Source organism: Equus quagga, chromosome 2, assembly GCF_021613505.1.
Source record: "Equus quagga isolate Etosha38 chromosome 2, UCLA_HA_Equagga_1.0, whole genome shotgun sequence".
Taxonomy (NCBI): domain Eukaryota; kingdom Metazoa; phylum Chordata; class Mammalia; order Perissodactyla; family Equidae; genus Equus; species Equus quagga.
The window spans coordinates 111518932-111539284 of record NC_060268.1 but is presented as its reverse complement, the minus strand read 5'-3'; the positions used below and the strand labels follow the sequence as shown (position 1 = coordinate 111539284).

The following is a 20353-nucleotide window of genomic DNA, read 5'->3' as shown; positions in this document are numbered from 1 at the left end:
CTTTTTAATATTTGGAGAGAAAGTCTTGGTTACAAACCTAGAAACTTAGCTTTTTATTGATAATGAGACTGCTAAAATGAATTCCCTGCAATTGACTATAATACGGAAAAACTGAAAATCATAAAATAAGCTACCTTTAGAATATTTATTGCCCTTTATCTTATTAGTAATACTGCCTAGAATGCGTATAAATTTGTTTCCAAAGCCCTCAGCATATCTTCACTATAATTTTCTTTCATTAATGTCTCTTAGTCTTCAGTTTCTCACATCTGCCAGATGAAGGGTTGAACTAAGGGATTTCTATGATTCTGTCTCTATCTTACAATTCTGTGACACTGTATTACTCTGCTAAGTTGTAAGTCAGACTGCAGTTGTACTTGTTGGAATTTTTACTTGCTGTTGGCATCACAAGAAAAACAAGATCAAGAAAAGAAACTATACACCAACATATCGCCTCTTCAAATGCAGTATAATAAGTTTGTTTCAGTAACAAAGTAGTCGAGAAACAGATTTAAACTTGGACTATGCAAAATAATGTCTCCATGGCCACAAGAAATTAGATATTCTTTAAACCTCATTTGGTTTCCCCAGCACCACCCCTGAACCCCTGTGCAGCAGTCTAACTTGAAGAGCCCCAATGTGACAGTGAGGGACATGTAGGGCTGACCTGTTCTCCTCCGGGATATGAAGAGACATGAACTGCAGAGGATCCATGCACTGCACCAGCCAGCCTTGGCGTTCACTGATTCGAGAGACATCTACCTTCAGAAACTGGTTGGGCATTCTGCTCCACAGGACGTGTGACAGAAACTGCACATGGAGCCGCGGCGGGCACTGCGGCACGGGGTTCTTGTGTTCACTCTTGAATAGTCCCGCAGAGAGAGGCATCACATTCTAGGGGATGGGAAAGCAGAAAATGACTTCATTTATAACACTCCTTAGGGTTAATAATGACTAGAATTCTGCATAGGAAAGAGAAAATGGAAGTAAGATAGACTACAAGTCGAGCAAAGGCAATACAAGAAATAACTGAGATTAAGCTGAAGCGCTCCTGAAAGGAAGAGCAGAGAAAATATTCTGAGGGAAAACAACTAAAACTTCAGGGCAGGCAAACAGGCTTGGGGATGTTTCTTTCCCATACACTCTGTGGCACACTCAGAATGCAGGGGAACTGAACATAACCCTAGAGTCTTCCTATTTCTTTACCAAAGTGGCCCTCAGGGAAACCTGGCAAGTCTTCAGCTGCCTCCAGTGTCAAACTTCCCGAAGGAGAAGTCATACCCCTTGCTGCTCTCTCTCTCTCTCTCCCAGGGTCCATCCTTTGTCACCCACCTCACCCCTAAACCACTCTCTCACTCATCATCAGGTTTATTAGGTTTTAGTAACCAGCAGTATACCAGAGACAGCTCAACAAATAAACTTGACTATCAAACAAGAAAATGGAATTAATCAGGCATTAACTAACAGAATTCATTTCTCTTCCACCTTCCCCCACCTCCAATATGTACCTTCGGCCATCCTAATTCCTTCCTAATTCAATTCCAATAACAGGGAAAGAGAAGTTTCCACTTCGCCAAAGCTTATTCATCCCCTTATGGTCAGGATACCACCTTTGCCTGCCTCTTCTGGACCACATAAAAATGACTGTCTCATCTTTCTCATTACCTTCAGTCTCTCCCCCTCCACTAGAACCTTCTCTACTGCATTCTTTAAACTGCCTCATCCTCAAGCTACTATCTGATTCTCTTCTGCTAAAGAAGGGGTGGGGGGAAGCCAGGCACTGAGACTATATCAGTGAACAAAACAGACAAAATACCTGCCCTCATACAGCTTCCATTTTTTTATTAGAGACATAAAATAAAATCAGTGAGTAAATTACATAGCATATTAGAAAACAGATCATAGGAAAAAAATAAACCAGGACGGGTGAATGGGAATGCAGGACAGCAATAATAAATAATAAGTAGGGTGGTCAGACTGGGTGTGGCTGAGAAGATGACAAGGAGAAGAACTGTGGATGTGTAGGAGAAGAAATTTCCATGCAGAGGGGATATCAATGTAAAGAACGTGAGGAGGAAGTTTGCTGGCAAGTTTGAGGAAGAGCTGGAGGCCAGTGTGGCTGGAGTAGAGGGAGAGAGGGAGGGGAGAGCAGTAGGAGATGAAATCAGAGAGGTAATGGGACATCAGATCATTTAGGACTTGAGAACCATTATAAGACCTCTGATTTTTACTCTCAGCAAAACAGAGTTTCGAGCAGTGGAAGGGCATGACCTGATTTATATTTTAAAGTAATGACAGTCTCTCAGATTGTTGTACAACAAACAGATGGGCAAGGAGAAACGAAGGCAAACTGCATTAGGAGGTTCCTGGAGTAACCCAGAGGGGAAATGATGGCGATGGAGACCAGTGTGGTGATCAGCAGGAGTGAGGGCGAGAGAAGGCAGAAGGTGGAGGATGTGCTGGGGGAGGAAACTGGGATGTGTGGTGTAAGGAAGGGAAGTCAAGGGTGACTCCAAGGTTTTGGGCCTGAGCAACTGGATTTCTTATTAAGTGACATGTGGCAAGCTGTAGATAAGGCAGGTTAGGAGAAGGGGTTAGTGATGGTCAGCAGTCCAGTTTTGGACATATTCAACTTGTGATATCTATAAAACATCCATATGGAAACGTCAAATAGACCAATATATGAGTCAGGATTCTGAGAAACCACCACTTTTTTGTCAAGTTTTATTTTTTAAAAAATCATTTAAACTTGCTGTCTCCTTTCTCTCACTTTCAATCTTGAATTCACTGTAATATGGCTTTTTCCATCATTTTGCTGAAACTCTTCTGGCAAGGTCACTAAAGTCCTCCTAATTAACAAAAGACATGGATTCTTTTAGTCCATATTGTATTGGCCTTTCTGTGGCAGCTGAGAATATCATTTTATAAAGGCAGAAACTGAGCTCACATGGTTTAAGGAACTCATCCAAGATCACGGAATGAGCGCAATAAAACCGTCTACCATATTCACCCTGATGTTCGCCTGGCATCTCAATTTTTACAACTTCAAAATTCAATTCAATTGCTTTTCCTGAATTTCATAAGTTCATCTGCTTGTTGTTGTTAGCATTCCCCAGTTGTCCAAACTAAAAGATTTAAATTAATCCTTGATTCTTCATTCTCCTTGAGTACCTGAATCCAGTTCATCAACAAATCCTATTAATTCAAATCACTGTCAAATTCTATTGGTTTCTGTTCTAAAAGATCTTATCATTTACCACTCTCTCTCCATGACAACTTTCACAGCCCTCATCCTCCTCTCCCATGTAGACAGTATAAAATCATTGATACCTAATTGTTACAGCCTACACTCATTCTTGTGAGAACAGACATTTCTCCACATTACCACCTCCACATTAATATCAATGTATTTTTCCAAAAAAGTTTTGGTTATACTCAGTCCTCTGTTTCACATTTCCAATGGATTGTCACTGTCTCTGTAATAGGTGCCAACTTCTTAGCATGGCATTCAAGGTCTTTTCAACTTGGACTTGGGCTACCTTCTATCCATATTAATCTCCAGCCACATGCTGGAAGGCATCCTTTGTTACAGTCATACTGAATTCCCGAAGCTTCAGCACTTTTCGTCTTATGTATTTTTGCTTTCTCTCACCCTCTGTCTAGAATGCCCTTTCCTAGTAAATGTACTCTGAGATCTCCTATTCAACAGTTAAGAATCAACCTAAATGTCACCTCTTCTTTTAGCTTTACCTGATCCACCCCATCCAACTTAGTCCTTCTTCCATTTATGTTTCCCGAGTACTCCACACATGCCACTTTTCTAGCACTTATCATAATGTAGCATAATTTCAGATCCTTAATCTCATTCATTAGCTCTCCTGTGAGTTCAATGATTACTAAGCTGCATGAAATTTGGCATTTTTGTTCTGTGTGTGCCTAATTTTACTGAATAATATGTTTATGATAACCAAAGAGAAACTCTTCCTAATTAATTATGTTAACCTAGCAACCTGAAAGAGATACAGAACTTTCAAACATGGCTACCTTTATTTTAAAGAAGAAAGCTATGATTAATATCAGTACTAATAAAATACTGAATTCATTTAAGAATAAGTAAATAGTATTCCCTAACTGAAAATAACCCAAATATAATACCAGGAATGAATCTTTCTTACCTTTATTCTTCCCAACTCAAACTGAAAAACATTGGGACTTGTAGCTTGTGCAAAAACTGCAGGAAATAATTTTGTACTCGGCTCCACCTTAAACAAACAAATGAATTTAACAATATTAATAAAGGAAGGAACACAAAGGAAAACTATTTTCTTCATAACAACTAAGGAACACTTTCACGGGAGGAAAATGGAGACTTTTCCTTTCTCTCATACAGATATCCTCTTTCAATAATTATTTGGGGTATCTCATTTCATTACTACGTGAACAATTTTGGACAAATGCAGTTTACTCTGAAGGATGTATGGCACTGTTATTATTCAAACAGGAGTAAAAATATATAATTAACATTTCTGTTTTCAGTTTCTTCTAATTTCTCATTTATTTTTTGATCTTAGAAAATGTGTTTTCCTCTAAAGAAGGAAAAAAGGTTTTCCTCCCTAGAATCACGACACCATCACTGACCACGCACCTGATAGTATGTGCTCAGTTCCTTGCCATTGGCCGTGAATGTGAGCAGCCCGCTGGCGGCGTCCACCACGCAGCCGATCTCCAGTCCATTATTATTGCGTCCTTGCCCGGGGCTCATGCTCTCGCCCGCACACACCATGTAGCAGTTGCTGCGCTTGATGCTGAATGTCAAAACAACACTTTTATCTATGTACAACCACAGATCTAATAGAAAGCATGTAAATCTTGCAAACTAAACCTAAATTATGCTGCGCAAGCAACAAGCTCATGCTGTAATGGGAGAGGTGCACAATGGGCCCGATTCTGTGATTCTGAGCAAAAACTCCATTGACTTTGGTGGACATTCTGAATCAGGTCTTACATGTCTCTAAATTTCACACCTAATGGAGACAGGTCAGCAAATTGGAACTCAGTAAGAACTGACCTCACCTTCCCTCCAAAAACTCAAACCAAACTGGACCTTTCTCTGAGGTTCAAAAAAGTTTAACTATTTAATAATCATCTAAATTTGTAATTTTCATTCTCATAGGTTTTTTTTTAACCCCTTGTCCTGAGATAAGAACCATTTGTTTCCAAACACTATCAAAGTCCTTAGGCAAATTCTACATGAACCATCAGTTATTCAATGTATTTTAAATTTGACTAAAATGATACCCCTTTACGGACAATTCCAGGTGATCTGTTATGAGAGACATTCGTAGACGAATATGCACAAAATTAGCGATGCTAACAACAAACACCGCCTGAGTTTCACCCTTACCAAAACCTTTACCAGAGACGGTAATAAACTAAGAGATTTGAGCTTCACCTCCTTCCCCTTCTCTACCACTATATAGCCAAGATATTAATGAGACAAGGAAAAAAGGCCAAAGGCAGGCAAGTAGAAAGAAAAGAACAAGACGGCGGAGATGAAGTCAGTTTCTGAATAATTCAAAGTTGCTGTGTTTCTTTGCACGGCTTACATAAGATTCAACAATCTTTCCCTGGCTTCTATTTCCTATACCAAAATCATCTATCAGCTACCTCATCCTTATACTGAGTTATTTCCTTATATTGTTGCCATCTCTGAAAATCAAATTGTCCCCCAAGAACACTCTTGGGGACATGTAGTTTGGGGCCACCCTACGGATGCCAAGTGCTCTTCACTGGAGATTTCTACTAGCCCACTGTCTCAAGTGCTAAGTTCATTGCGTTTCAAGTGCTAAAACCTGAAGGCAGGAGAGTGAGCTTCCAGTCACCAAAAATGATGGTGCAGGTATAAAAGAAAAGCAACCTAATGGAAGACCCTTTCTATGAGACCTGTCACAGCAGATCAGAGAGGATGCATGGGCGCAAAAGGTGGATGGAAATGGTCAGATCTTCTCTTGTCTTATTCTGCAAGGAAGATAGCCTTCTTCACTTTTTTGAAGGTTTGGTTTGAGTTTGGTTCGTTTTACAAATGGAAAAGAGGATGGCACAGAAAGTATAACTGACTTACCAAAAGCCACACAGCAAGTCAATGGCAAAGCTGAGGAAAGAACCCACTACTCCTCAGTCTGAGTTCAAATGCGTCCCCCTGGTCTAAACTACTAGCCCACGTTGTCTTCACATTGTTCTCCCCACCAGATAACCAGTTCCCAAGATACACATCACACCATATGCTAAATGCCTCACATTCACCCATCTCCAAACCCTAAAACCCTAAAACCCTAAGTTTTGGTAACCCAAGTTGTTCATCAGATACAATGTCAACTGAAGGAATATGTGATTATTAGCCCAAAACGATGCACTACTCTTTATAACGTTTTTCATTTTTAATATATTCAGATTCTTTACTGGATTATATGAGTAACCAAAAGGACACCGACATTTATGGTTTGATTATATGGTTCTTACAAGTAAAATATAATCCTGAGCATGAAATCCAAGAAAAAAATGCCTAGGTTTACCAAAATTTTTATCAGATGTTGTTTACATAAAAAACTGAGGAAAACCCACCTCTCATGCACTTTTCCTTTTTCATCTCCTAGCGTAACGGTCACTGTCCGAACTCTGTCCAAGTCAAAGCCTGTATCATATTGATGGAAATCGGACGTAATCCAGCCCACCCAGACGTTAGCAGGTTCTTGTCCAGGAAAGATTCTCACTGAGTAATAGTACTGTCAAGATAGCAACACCAGGTATTGGCAAAGTAAAAAGAAACAAAACTTTGATTTGCAATGCCTTTGAATTGCCTAGGAATATATGTCCTTGCTTAAAACCATTTGGCCTAATTAAAATGTTGTAGGCTCAAAGAACTGACCCTGCAAAATAAGAAAAGTCTTAAAACAGAGATCCTGAATTAAATCAGAAATAATGGGAAAAAGAGACAAGACTAGGTGAGAAAACATGCTAAGTGATTTGAGGCTTTTATACTCCCAAGTATGTATGTAGTATGTATACATGTAACATACATACGATATGCATGGGTCCATATACAGCATCAATCCATTAGGCAGGTAAGCTTCAAGCTTACACAAGTACAGTAATCCATGCTAGAGCTTTTCACTTGTCACCGACCCTTCAACTATGCTTTGACTTTCCTATCGCTAACATCATATTTTGACACCTTAAAGTCACTTTGAAATAGTTTAGATCTAATACATGAAAATCAAGTTTAAAGACGGGGGCACACTACAAGGGACACAACTATGCATTTTTTTCCATTTGGTGTTTTAGGAACAGTTGTTTTGAAAACTTTAAATGGCAGACAGCAAAACTTGACCTCTAACAAAGTATGATAAATGGTCTTTCTCTTAGACATATCACTAAGATGAAGAAAATTATATGTACTTGGAAAAATCAACTGGCAAAATAAAATTTTGCCAAAAAACAGGATAATAAAATCAGGGTTAAGGGTGCTGTAAGGATGTTTTCCCTAAAATAGCTCTCTTATTGCATAATATACATCAGAATATACATATATTTTTCAACTGTTCAGTCTCCAAAATATAAGTGAGTAATTATTTTAAAAACAAGCTTGCTAAATCTGCTAATCAATGTGAACTATTTGAAATGTAAAGTATAATAACTGACAAATAGAAATAAATGCCACAGCCGTAACAGCATACCGTGGATGTTTGCATCAAGTAATCGTAATCATCCCGATCATCCGCGAGGACATCTTCAGTGAGTCTAGCAGAATGGCTTGTGCTGTAATCTGGCTTTGTTCTTCTAAGCAAAAATCTGAAATATATTAGATGAGTAGGAATAAGCAACATTAAAATGTTCTGCCTATCTCAAACAGGAGCATGTAGTCACTTTAGTAGAGTGGTTCTCAACCAGGGTGATTTGCTCCCCAGAGGATATCCGGCAATATCTGCAGATATTTTTGGTTGTCACAACTGGAGTGGAGGGGAGTGCCACTGGCATCTCTAGTGGGCGGAGCCTAGCAATGTTGCTAATCATCCTGCAATGCACAAGGCAGAGTCTCATGACAAATAATTATCTGACCAAGAGTGTCAAAAGAGCTGAGGTTGAGAAGTTCTGATTTAGCGCAAGAAAGGATGCTAAAAAGAACTTGCCTTCTTATCCATAAAAAATACTATTTAGAGAGAATACTCTAAGTTTCAACTAAGAATGTAAATATAGATTTCTAAAAAACTAAATCTTGGGAGAAAATACTTATCAAGCATATATTTAATAAGGGGTTAATATCCACAATATATAAAGAACTTCTAAAACTCAGCACCAAAAAAGCAAGTAACTCAATTGAAAAATGGGCAAAGAGCGTGAATAAACATTTATTTCTCCAAAGATGATACACAAATGACCAACGAGCTTATGAAAAGATACTCAACTTCATTAATCATCAGGGAAATGCAAATTAAAACCACAATGAGATATAATTTCACACCCATTAAGATGACTGCTATCAAAAAAATAGAAAGTAACGGGTTGACTAGGATGTGGAAAAATTTGGAACCCTTGCACAGTGTTGGTGGGCTTGTAAAATGGTGCAACTGCTATGGAAAACAATATGAAGTTCCCTCAAAAATTTAAATATAGAACTACCAGCAATCCCACTTCTGGGTATATATCCAAAACAATTGAAAGTAGGGCCTTTAAAAAGATATTTGTACACGTATGTTCATAACAGCACTACTCACAATAGCCAAGAGGTGAAATCAACCCAAATGTCCATCAATGGATAAATGGGTAAATAAAATGTGGTGTATATACACACAATGGAATATTATTCAGCCTTAAAAAGGAAGGGAATCTGACACATGCTACAACATGTATGAACCTTGAGAATATTATGCTAAGTGAGGTAAGTCAGTCACAAAAAGACAAATACTGTATGATTCCACTTATAGGAGGTATCTAAAGTAGTCAAATTCATAGAAACAAAAAGCAGAATAGTGATTACCAGGGGCTCTGGGGAGGTAGAAAAGGAGGGTTGTTTAAGGAGTATAGAGTTTCAGTTTTGCAAGACGAAAAAGTTCTGGAGACCTGTTTCACACCATGTAAATATACTTAGCACTACTGCACTGTACACCTAAAAATAGTTAAGATGGTAAATTTTACGTTATGTGTTTTTTACCACAATTAAAAAATGCATTAAAAAAGTAACTCTCAGGGTAGATTACACCAGTGTTAACAAATTAGGTGACAAATAGGTTGCTTTATGGTCTCTTGTAGAATCCTTTGTATGTAAAGGAGAAGGAGGAAGAACAAATTGACACTGGGAAATCCGTTACCCTCTATCGCCCTCTAATGAAACCCTCCCCAAACAATAACTACATATTTAAAATGATTTTGCATATGTCAATGACCTTTGTTTCAGACGAGAGGGCTTTTCCTGAGCATAATCTTTGTGGTTATTAAACTCTGGTTTTGTAGCTTCTTTGTCTTTGTCAACTCGATCAGGCACCAGGTGGCCATGAGCTGTCTTCATTAGAACCTCAAAGTCAGAATCTGCATCATAATCCTCCAAATCATTCTTGGGCCCAAAGAGGCCGGCACCTGGGATCCCGCCCCCCGCAGTCTTGGAGAAGACTTCTGCGCACTCGATCGGCATGCTCAGGCGATAAAACATGATATCAGTGCTGCTGTTCTGAGAACCAAAGGACTTCTGAGTGACCTTTAAACACGGGGAGCTGTCTATGGTGCCGTCTATCCTGGTCACCTAGCAAATGAAGAAGCAATAGTTCAAATTCTAATCATCATTCTTGATTTCCCAGTACTAAAGATCACTAATGTGCATCAAATCTTTAAAACCCCAAACACAGCCCACACTTGGCATAATTTTGTAAATGAGATGACTAAACATAGAGAGAACTGTGCTATAGATATACTCATAGCTCTGCTTCTAACTTAAAAGATGGTTTGGGAAATTCATGTTACAATTATATATATTCAGATTGAGCCTGACATTGCCTACATAAAAAGAGAATTAATTATTGTTCATCAGTCCAAGCAGCTACTCATAAAGCACCTAAAATCAGAGGGTAATCCTATGCTTAGATTCCACTATTATGTAACACATCAGGGCCATCATTTTAAGTAAGTGACAATAATTGGCCAAGTAGGAACTCCCATGTGTAAACACATGCCACTCCTGGTTTGATGGATGAATCAGACCTGGCAATGCTCTGATTTTTAAAGAAAAAGCAAACCTCAATATGTTCATGGTTTGATGGAACTTGGAGAAATTGAGGAAGCCTCTTGCTTAGCCACATGGTAATATCCCTGTTTGTATTAACAGCAAATGGTTCATAGCCCTCTTGTAAGCCACAGATGGTGAAATATTTCAAGGTGCTGACATCCTTTCCAAAGTTCATCCTGCCCACTTGAGCCACTCCAAGGCTACATACAGGTATGAATCCTGCAAAGAAAAAATATCAAAATCTTCAGTATCATTAGCATAAGACCTTGTTAGTATGGAATTACCAAAAGTATTGCTCCAGAACTCTCATTTTTGTGAGAGACTCCACCTTAAGGTGAACACGAGAGTAGAATAAAGAGATCACTGACACGAAGCATGAAATGGAAGGGTCGGAGGATGAGGATTTAACCATAGCATCATAATTTACTAAAAGCACCCCCTATTTCACCCTGGACATCTTCTGTAAAGTTAGATAACTGCTAAGCAGTCCCCTAGTCCTCCAGAGATTTTTGGGTGTCCAATCATAGAAAGTGATCCCCGTCCCACAGCCTCCTAGCTCAGGAGTGCACAGGACTCTCTTCTAGAGAGAAAGTGAGAAAAAAACAGGTGCCAAAGTGCATTGCTCTTCGATCTCACGAAAGAGATTGAAATGTACAAACACCAATACAGTCTGAACTATAGACGTCTTATCATATTACTCAGAGTAAAAAGGAGGGCACATTTTTAAAGGTTTTCATTCACTGATAGCTGCTTTTGATCTCTGAAGAGAATTGTGCCTCTTTTTCCTTGGGTACGCTAGATGTGAGCATCAAAAAAATATACAAATAAATAAATATTTGGAAGTAGTTACTGAAATCCTACTGAAATTCCTCCATCTATCCCTTTCCCTTTGATGTCACTATTATTGTAGATTAAGCAGGGCAATGCAAATCTCACCTAAATAATTAAGATATGAAATCAAAGAATAAGTTAAAGTAAACAAGAAACTGCAACAAAAGCAATAGTAATGAGCAATAGAGGAAAAAACCAAAATACTGCATAAGCTGGTCTAATGTGTGGCAAGATTAGTCAATCCTTACACTCTTGAATAAAAAGGGGAAACCAAATTAATTCCATTAATTTTTTTTGAATTTTAGTTCTCTGGAATCAATTGTCTGGCAAAAAGAAGATAGCATTTTGCGGCGGGAGAAGGGAATGTTTATGTGTTCTTCATTTTTTTATATAATATTTTACACAAAAGTTCAAATAGTCAGCACAGTAAACAAGGTCAGTATTGGAATGCAGGCTACAAATCAGTGGATTTAACTTGTAAATCAAAAAAGCAATAGATCCTAAGAATAAGCTAACAATTTTCTACCATTATGACTTACACTTTTTCCTTCTGAAATGAGTGGCAGTAAAAGCAATATAAAACTCTCAAAACAGCACGAGGTGATAAAAATTACATCCAATAATTCACAGTGATTTCACCCAGTTTGTATTCATCAATATATATTCAAATAAATGGTTGCATAACAGCGTTACCAACAAGAAAGCAAGAACACATCCAGCTGTGTTCAAGGAAGTGCGAATGATGAGTTTCTAGTTAAAACTAAAAATCGCAGCTGTGCCTGCAGCTGTGCCAGCTCCTGAAGCAGGAGTCAAGGAAAGTGGTTTTAAATGTCTTCCCAAAGGAATCAAAGAAAGGGAGTGGATAAATACAATAGACTCGAGACAGCTTGAACGAATTGGCAAATCTAAGGGATTGGGACATAAACTAGAGGATACCAAGATAGAAATATCTTCTCAGATGGTAAACATTTCTTCTTTTCTCGCCACTTTATATGAAAAAGGAGTTCCTACACTATAAATGAAGTTATTGGATACCTATAAATATCTGCATAGTAGATCGTTGGGTGTTTTGTTACATTAACATCTGAACTTTTCTGTATGTTGGAAACACTTTCATTTAAAAAATCAAGTAACTAGTGTTGTGCACAAAGATGAATGTCCTAAACTGTTCACTATGGCTATGTTTACACTCAAAGAATATTGTTTTGACAATAAATGCACGTGGTTTTTTCATGAGATGGAATACTACTTAGCCTTTGAAAATGTTATTTTCAAAGGTTCATTAATATATAGAAAAATATTCACAGTAAATATTATTTCAAGAAAGATATAATGTATGGTTTATTTTTAAAGATGGGAAAACACGAGAAGGTTTTTATCAAAAAAGTTTCAGAGTAGTGGGATTTTTAACCCTTTTTGTTCTCTCTTTTTGTATCTCTCAATTTAACAATTTTTTCCAGTGAATACGTATTTTATTATGAAAACAAGTGATAGCCTTTGTAAAAATGAAACATCCATTTAATAAGATGAGATATACCTACATTGTTCTCATATAGAATGCGTGAGTGATATGGACACAAAATGGTCCAAACAGCTTGTTCTTCAAGCTGTTGAAGTTCTAGTTGTCAATGCCGGGGAGTGTCTGGTGAGTTCAACACCAGAAATCTTGCTAATTTGACTTTTGGTAAGTCACTTAAATTCTCTAAACTTTAATCCGTCCTTCTGTAACCTCTACCATAAAGGGTTATGATTTTAAAACTGAGATTCTATATGTAGTGTGCTTAACATGGACGTTCACTCAACTAAATTTAAAGTGGAAAAAAAAGGTAAAACAAACGAAATATCCATAATAAAAGAATGGTTAATTGTGATACTACACACAAGATTAAATATACGCAGTCACTAAAAATCATGTTTAAGGCTCATCAAAATAAAACTGTAGAGAGGGAGAAAACGAATATGGCAAAATAAAAATAATTGGTGATTCCCATAAAGGGTACAAAAGTGTTCATTGTGCCATTCTTGCACTAAAGGGCTGACATTTCTCAAAATATAAAGTTAGTAAAAAAGAAAAAATCAAAAGTTATGTTTAAAATGTTTTTATGCCTTGGGACAACATTTATAATATTAAGTTTAAAAACTGGCAATAGAAAATTATTTTTACATCTCAGTTCTTTAAATGGGAGAAAAATATATTAGAAGTCAAATTTCCCTCTGGGTAGTAGGGATATATATAATTTTTAACCATTTTCACTATACTCCTTTGTATTTTCCAAATGTTCAACGAGATTTTATTACTTTAATGATAAATAAATAGATGTAATTTTTTTATTAGTTGTTATATACACTTTTAAATGGTATTCTTACTGCTTTATTGTTTTGGTCCCATTAAAGGATGGTGTAGTTGTTAAGATTCAGTGCTCTCACCACCCCAGCCCAGGTTCGTTTCCCAGTCAGGTGAACCACACTACCTGTCTGTCTGTTGTCATACTGTGGTGGCTGCAAGTTGCTGTGATGCTGAAAGCTATGCCACCAGTATTTCAAATACCAGCAGGGTCACCCCTGGTGGACAGGTTTCAGTGGAGCTAAGAGTAAGACTAAGACTAAGACAAAGTAGGAAGACGGGCCTGGCCACCCACTTCCAAAGATTGTCCACGAAAATCCTATGAAAATCGGTGGAGCATCGTCTGACACAGTGCTGGGAGGTGAGAGGACGGCGCAAAAAACCCTGGCAGGGTTCTGGTCTGCTGTAAACAGGATCACTAGGAGGCGGAACTGACTCAACAGCGCTAACAACAACAAAGGAATGTATTTATGAAAGTACATCCATAAGTAGAAATTGGTCTATGTTTTTTTCTCTTCCCAATTTAAATTAAGTAGAATTTACTAAAATTAAATCATATTCTGACTTCTGAAGTTACAGTTTTAATAACTGCTATGCTAATAAAACAACCAATATTTCTAAAAGCTATATTTATTACAGTAGCATATACACAGCAGGAACAACTAGATGGCAATGGCATCAGAGAAGATAGAGTGGAGAAAAACTACAGGGACTATTCAGTCACCACATGGCAAAAGGGCCAGGCCTCGGTTCTTCCATTTTGCCAGTACTTGGCAAAGTGCCCTGCAAAGAAAGGTGCTGCGACAGATGAAATACCCACCACAGAAAGCTCCCTTATAGTATGTTCCCTGAGTGTTTATCTGATGCTTCAGCCCCGTGAACATCACCCACCATTTAGTGAGACAGGAAGCATTATGATCATTTTCCAGAGGAGGCAACCGAAATCTTTGCTTAAATCACTTGTTCTCACAGCTAAATGACCAGAAAAGAAACCCATCTGCCAGGTCCCAAGGCCCACACTTTAAATCAGAGCTGTAAACGACCAGATAGTAGAGATTCGGCAAAAGAGGCCACAGACAATATGTAGACAAATGAGCGTGGCTGTGTTCCAATAAAACTTTATTTACAAAAACAGGTGGCAAGCTGGATTTGGCCCTCAGGCCTCAGTTTGCCAACTCCTGCTCTAAGTTACTATTCAGTGTCATCTCCATATGGTATCAGGTCCCTCCATGCAGCAAATTTTAATGAACACCTACCATGTGCCAAGCACTGTTCTAGGCGCTGAGGACATAGCTGTGAACAGAATCAAACAGAGTCCCTGACTTGCTGGAAGTCACCTTTGCGTAGGGAAGACAGATAATAAGTAAAAAAATAAATAGTTACCATATGTAAAATAAAATGTCAGAAAATGAGAAATGCTATCAAGACTGCCTGAATGTTTGCCATAAATTAAACAAGACGGGTTGATAGAATGACATCACTCTTAATAACTACTCTATAGCCAAACATGATCATTGAGGTCCAATGCTTTATTAGTATGAGGTAGGTTGAACACACAAATACTACAACACAAAACAGATTCCCAGGAATTCACGCATACACCCCTGCAGACATAAAATTTCAGTCCTACCTTCCTGTCCTTTGTGGTCTCGATCTTCTATTCCAGTTACCTTAACTGACACCCTGCAAGTAACAAAGCCTCACGATATCTAAGGGAAGTTTTCTTCCTGGCAGTGGATCTTAAATTAGTACACATGAGTCCAATTGGTTATTTGGGCCTGAGCCAGACCCACCCTAACTCTTTGTAAATCTGTTAAAACAGTAGCTACAACTTATGGCTCAATTGCTTCCTCCAACAAAAGACAGATGGCTTCAGCAAATTTTAACTTTCTCCGTTGATGAGCATCCCTGCTCCAGAGCAGAGGGGTGTGTGATCAGCATGCGGGTCCAGCAAAGGAACTGGCAGTCACAAGGATGTGGGGGCGAGACGCAGATGTGAAATCTGCAGTGGGGGCTAAAATGAAGATAAAGCAGATCACAAGCCTACTAGCTTTTCCTAAGAACATACGGTTTCAGACTTTGAAAGTTCTGAAACACAGATGGGAATCCACATTTATGATCCAAAGCAATCAGCCAAAGGCAGATAAAAATGGCCAATATTATACTAAATGTATATTCAAATTATTTGATCAGAAGAAAAGGAAGGATAACACATTAGAGGCCTACTACGTGCCAGATAATATATAAGCATTTTCCCACTTACTAGTAAATATTAACCCCATCTTTCCAGATAAGGAAATAACTATGATGTTAAATCATTTGTCTAGCATCCTATAGAGGTAGTTAAATGGGCTGTGAGAATTTGAATCCAGAATGCAGAGAGGGAGGGAAGAACAAAAACAAAAACATGCGCCTCAGGTTTCTGGGATCTTTGGAACTGGAAGAAGCATGAGGAGATAATCGCCAATTAGTGCTTTTATTTTAAGGAAATGAAAACAGAGAGGCTATTCGCCCAAGGTCGTACAAGAAGAATTATTTTCAAAATTAGGTCTAGAACCCAGGGCTTCAGACGTGAAATTTGTTGCTTCCATTCCATTTGGCTTAGCAAATGAATTAACAAATACGCTAAGTGAGGTCTTAGGGAATTTCCTACGATGCAAGAGCTTCTTTAGTGCATGGACTTTGTAATACTAACTTTGGCACAATAGGGACATTCTCATACTTTCTTCCTGGTTCTTGGTTCATCTCAGATAATTGATATCGATAGGACTTTTACTTTTGACCCCGAATACCATTTTAAAGCCATCATATTCTTTCCATTAATTTAAATCCCAAAAAAAAAGTTTCATATACACAAAGTTCTTACATCCTTTATTCTAACTGATTCCTTGATCTTTTCAGTGTAATATAGATTATCCAACATTAAATCCTCCCAGGCAGTATCTTGCTGTTTAGCTCTACAGTATTCTTAGACAACGAGCTGGTGGGGTTTTATGTTCAAATCGTTCTTTTAGTACCTCAAACTTACATTCACTATATGAACAACTCCAATTTGCAGATAAGCTAGTATATATACAAATTATCTCATTAATCACCTGCCAGGCTTACTCATTCTCAAAATGGTCTTAAGATAGTAATTTCCCCTGTTCACCAACATGTAAAATTTAACTGTCAATTAACTAGTCAGTTTAAGCTAAGCAGAGTTTGATTTTCACTGATTTCACAGTGAATTTCCCCAACTGATATGTTGGTTAGATAACCCACAGCCTACTTTGTAAAATGCAGATAACCTTCAGCAAAATGACTATTCTTTCACCATATGGCAAGGTTTTAAATTACTCTCTTACTCTCTTACATGAGTAAGAGATACTCTCTTATATGATTAGCTCGTCAAACTATTGGTAACATGAAGCGCTACCCATAAGAGTAAATTGAGAGTGGTATGAGATCAGTAGGAGATATAAGTTCAGAGCGGGTAGTGCATTAGCCTGTTGGGCTGCTGTAACAAAGCATCATGGACTAGGTGGCTTAAACAACAAAAATTTCTTCTTCTTCTCTGGAGACTGGTGGTCCAAGATCAAGGTATCAGCAGGTTCAGTTTCTCTTGAGGCCTCTTTCCTTGCCTTGTAGATGGCTGCCTTCCCCCTGTGTCCACCTGTGACCTTTCCTCTACATATGGCATCCCTTGTCTCTTCCTCTTATAAGGACATGAGTCATATTAGACTAGGGTCCCACCCACATGACCTCATTTAACCTTAATTACCTCTTTAAAAACTCAAATACAGTCATATTATGGGGTTTGGGCTTCAACATCTAAACTTAGGGAGGACACAATTCAGTTCATAACACGGGGTATGAAGACATGGTTTGTATTCAGAATGCTGTATTCAGCAGCAGACACATCTCCTCTGAAGCCATGCCTGCCGAGCCCCAATGAACCTAAAGGAACCTCTGGATTAGAAGAATCCAAACTCTACTTTATAAGGAATTTCATCTAATACTCCTACAAGGAATTTCTTCTTCCTTTTTTAAAATAAGAATAGTTGAGATTTCACACCCTTCAGGAGGTGTCAAGCCCCAGCAGAAGTAAGACACGCAGTCATCTTCACAGTAGTAAGAACTGGCTCTATTGCATAGGTTCTTCTTTCAGAGTAAGGGTGGAGTACAAGGTATGCAACAGAGAAAATTCTGGGCATCGTTTTCCCTACGATGTCAACGTGTCAGGTAAATGTCATATCATCTCTATGTTTTCACCAGTGTTCCTTGGTCTTTACTGTTTTCTTTTTAGCTTTATTGTTGCTGTTTTGATTTGCTTTTCCTACATTGAAGATTGACTTACATAAATATTCAGCATAATATTTATGTTTTGTGGTAGAATCTGAAGGCTATACCGTGTGACAGTTAAGAAAGAGACTGAGTGGAGCAGGTAAACAATCAAATTAACAGATAAAAAAGAAATGCCTTAAGTTAAGGTATCACTAAGTTAACTACTGACCTAATTTTAAGGGGATATGGTATTGTTTTAGTATAACTGAGGTTCAATTTGTGGGCTCAGGAATGCATACATATTTTCCTACTGACATTAGTGATAATTAGTTTTTGACCTATGGAAATCTGCCCTATGAGTGTGCTTTAAGGAATAAATTATTCTCAAAAGGCAGGGAAGAGGCTACAGGGCAAATAAAAACTATAATTTGTCATTAGCTGGTATTTGGGATTCAAATTCTGATTTTTTTTTTTTTAATTGGTGAGCTGGGCTAGATCATGTATGAACCTAATGATTTCCTTCTGTTTCTCCAGAGACCTAGAGAAAAAGCTGCTGGTTGGGCTTCTGGGCTTCTGTTCTCTAGGCTGATATCCAAATTTCAGCCCTTGAGATTTTACCATTCTGATGATGCAAAAGAGAAAGGAGAAATAAACCCAACCCAAAAGCTCACCAAGGCAAAGGTCCTTTCTCCTGTGGCCTGGAGCAGGTTAAGCCATTTGATGAATGATTCTTCCCTTCCCTGAGGTGGTCTCGGACTGACCCTATGGAGGAAGGGCAGTGGGAGATGCTGTGGGAGAGAATATGCCCCCGACTCCTACCCCCTTATCAAAACTGCAGAAGGGGAGAAGAGATTTCAACTGAGATAAATCACCCTGAAAAGGGCTGTTGCATCAATGAGAATTCCTGTTGGGAAATCTTACGAAAAGAATTCCCTTGTGTAGTGTATGTTGTAACATGGAGGGGAGACCTCCCATCTGAGATAGGATTCCAGAGAAGGAGGCAGTGGGAGGCACCAAGGTAACACGCAGGATATAAGGCAACCAAATATTAGGGAGTTGATGAAGATGGAGAAATACAAAGAAAAGAAATTTAGGACTATGGGAAACAAAAAGCCATTCATTTTGCCTGGAGGGCTCTGCCATAACCACAAGGCACCTTGCTCATCCGACAAAGGTTATTACTCTTACTTGTATCCATGCCCATTTTTTCTCTGCTGTAAAATGAAAAAGTCTTCTGATTTCACTACTTTTGCTCGAGATCACACGCCCCTTTCACCCTATCAGGAACTCCACCCTAGTAACTGTGTTCTCTCAGACCTTTATCATCAATTTTTCCCTCCCTACTAGATTATTCCCAAAAGTGTCACAGATCTGCTCATGAATCTTTTATTTCTTCTTTAAGACTCTCAAGCCCATAGAAGTGGGTGGTGGATTAATTATAACCTTTCGTTCATGACACACTCTCATCATGACCTGCTTTTACTTAGTTAGCTGGTCCTTTTTTAATACTGTAAAAAGCATCTGTTAACCCACCACCCAAAGGAAAAACTAGACCTTTAACAATAGCCTACATCTAACCATATTATGCTGACCTTCCCATCTCCCCACCCCCCACCTGAGGAAATCATCCCTCTAAATCCTAAACTCAGCATTCTCTTACCTTCCTTTAAACATATTTTTAAAATATATGTTTCAATTTTTGGTTGTTTATAACTTTTATAAAAATGGTAAAATAATATATCATTCTTATATTCATTTTCTATTGCTGTTGTCACAAATTTGGTGGCTTAAAACAAATTTATTCTCTTACACTTCTGAAGGCCAGAAGTCTGAAATGGATTTTACTGGGCTACAATCAAAATATCCACAGGGCTGTGTTTCTTCTGGATGCTCTGGACTCTGGGGAGAGAATCTGTCTCCTGCCGTTTCCAGCTTCTAGAATTTTCCTACCTTCCCTGACTCCTGGCCCTTTATTCTATTTTCAGAGCTAGCATCTTCAAATCTCACTCTCAATCCCTCTCTCTCTCTGCTCCCCCAACCCAACTCTTGCCTCCCTCTTGAAAGGACCCTTGTGATTACATTGGGCTCACCCAGACAATCCTGGATAATCTTCCCATCTCAAGATCTTTATCTTAATCGCAACTGCAAAATCCATTTTGCCATGTAAGGTAATCTATTCACAGGTTTTGGAGAGTAAGACATGGACATCTTTTGGGGGCAATATTTTTTGCCCAGCATAGCTATCTTTTGGCACTTTCTTCTTTCCTTTAAATATCCATATTGTCAGCTACCACTGTAGTTCCTAGTTTATTCAGCCACTCTCCTGGGAGTGTACATTTGGTGGTTGCCTGGCTTTGGCTACTGTGAGCAGTGCTCCTATGAACATTGTTGTACATGTCTCCTGCTTAGAGGTACACAAATGTCATCGAGAAACTGGAATCGAATTTCTGGGCCATGGGTATGTGAATATTCAGCTTTCAGAGATACTGTCAAATTGTTGTTTAAAGTGAGGGCACCGATTTGCACTCCTAAGAGCAATGTAAAAGAGGTCTATTGGAGAACCAAGACTTAGTACTGTCAGACCTTATTAGAATTTTGCCAATAGAAAGGATGTAAAATAGCATCCAATTATGGATTTG

General features: G+C 38.4%; 1 protein-coding gene across 4 annotated transcripts in view; it reads right to left on the bottom strand.

The window, feature by feature from the left end:
• The window catches only part of RYR2 (ryanodine receptor 2), a 678741-nt gene that overhangs the window by 209751 nt on the left and 448637 nt on the right, over nucleotides 1-20353 (bottom strand). For all 4 annotated transcript variants that reach the window (XM_046653495.1, XM_046653496.1, XM_046653497.1 and 1 more), the window contains exons 30-36: nucleotides 10284-10492; nucleotides 9441-9793; nucleotides 7734-7848; nucleotides 6622-6782; nucleotides 4646-4805; nucleotides 4176-4262; nucleotides 668-894 (exon numbers count right to left, since the gene is read on the bottom strand). In XM_046653495.1, coding sequence (XP_046509451.1) covers nucleotides 668-894; nucleotides 4176-4262; nucleotides 4646-4805; nucleotides 6622-6782; nucleotides 7734-7848; nucleotides 9441-9793; nucleotides 10284-10492 — 1312 coding nt within the window. The remainder of the gene's footprint in view (nucleotides 1-667; nucleotides 895-4175; nucleotides 4263-4645; nucleotides 4806-6621; nucleotides 6783-7733; nucleotides 7849-9440; nucleotides 9794-10283; nucleotides 10493-20353) is intronic.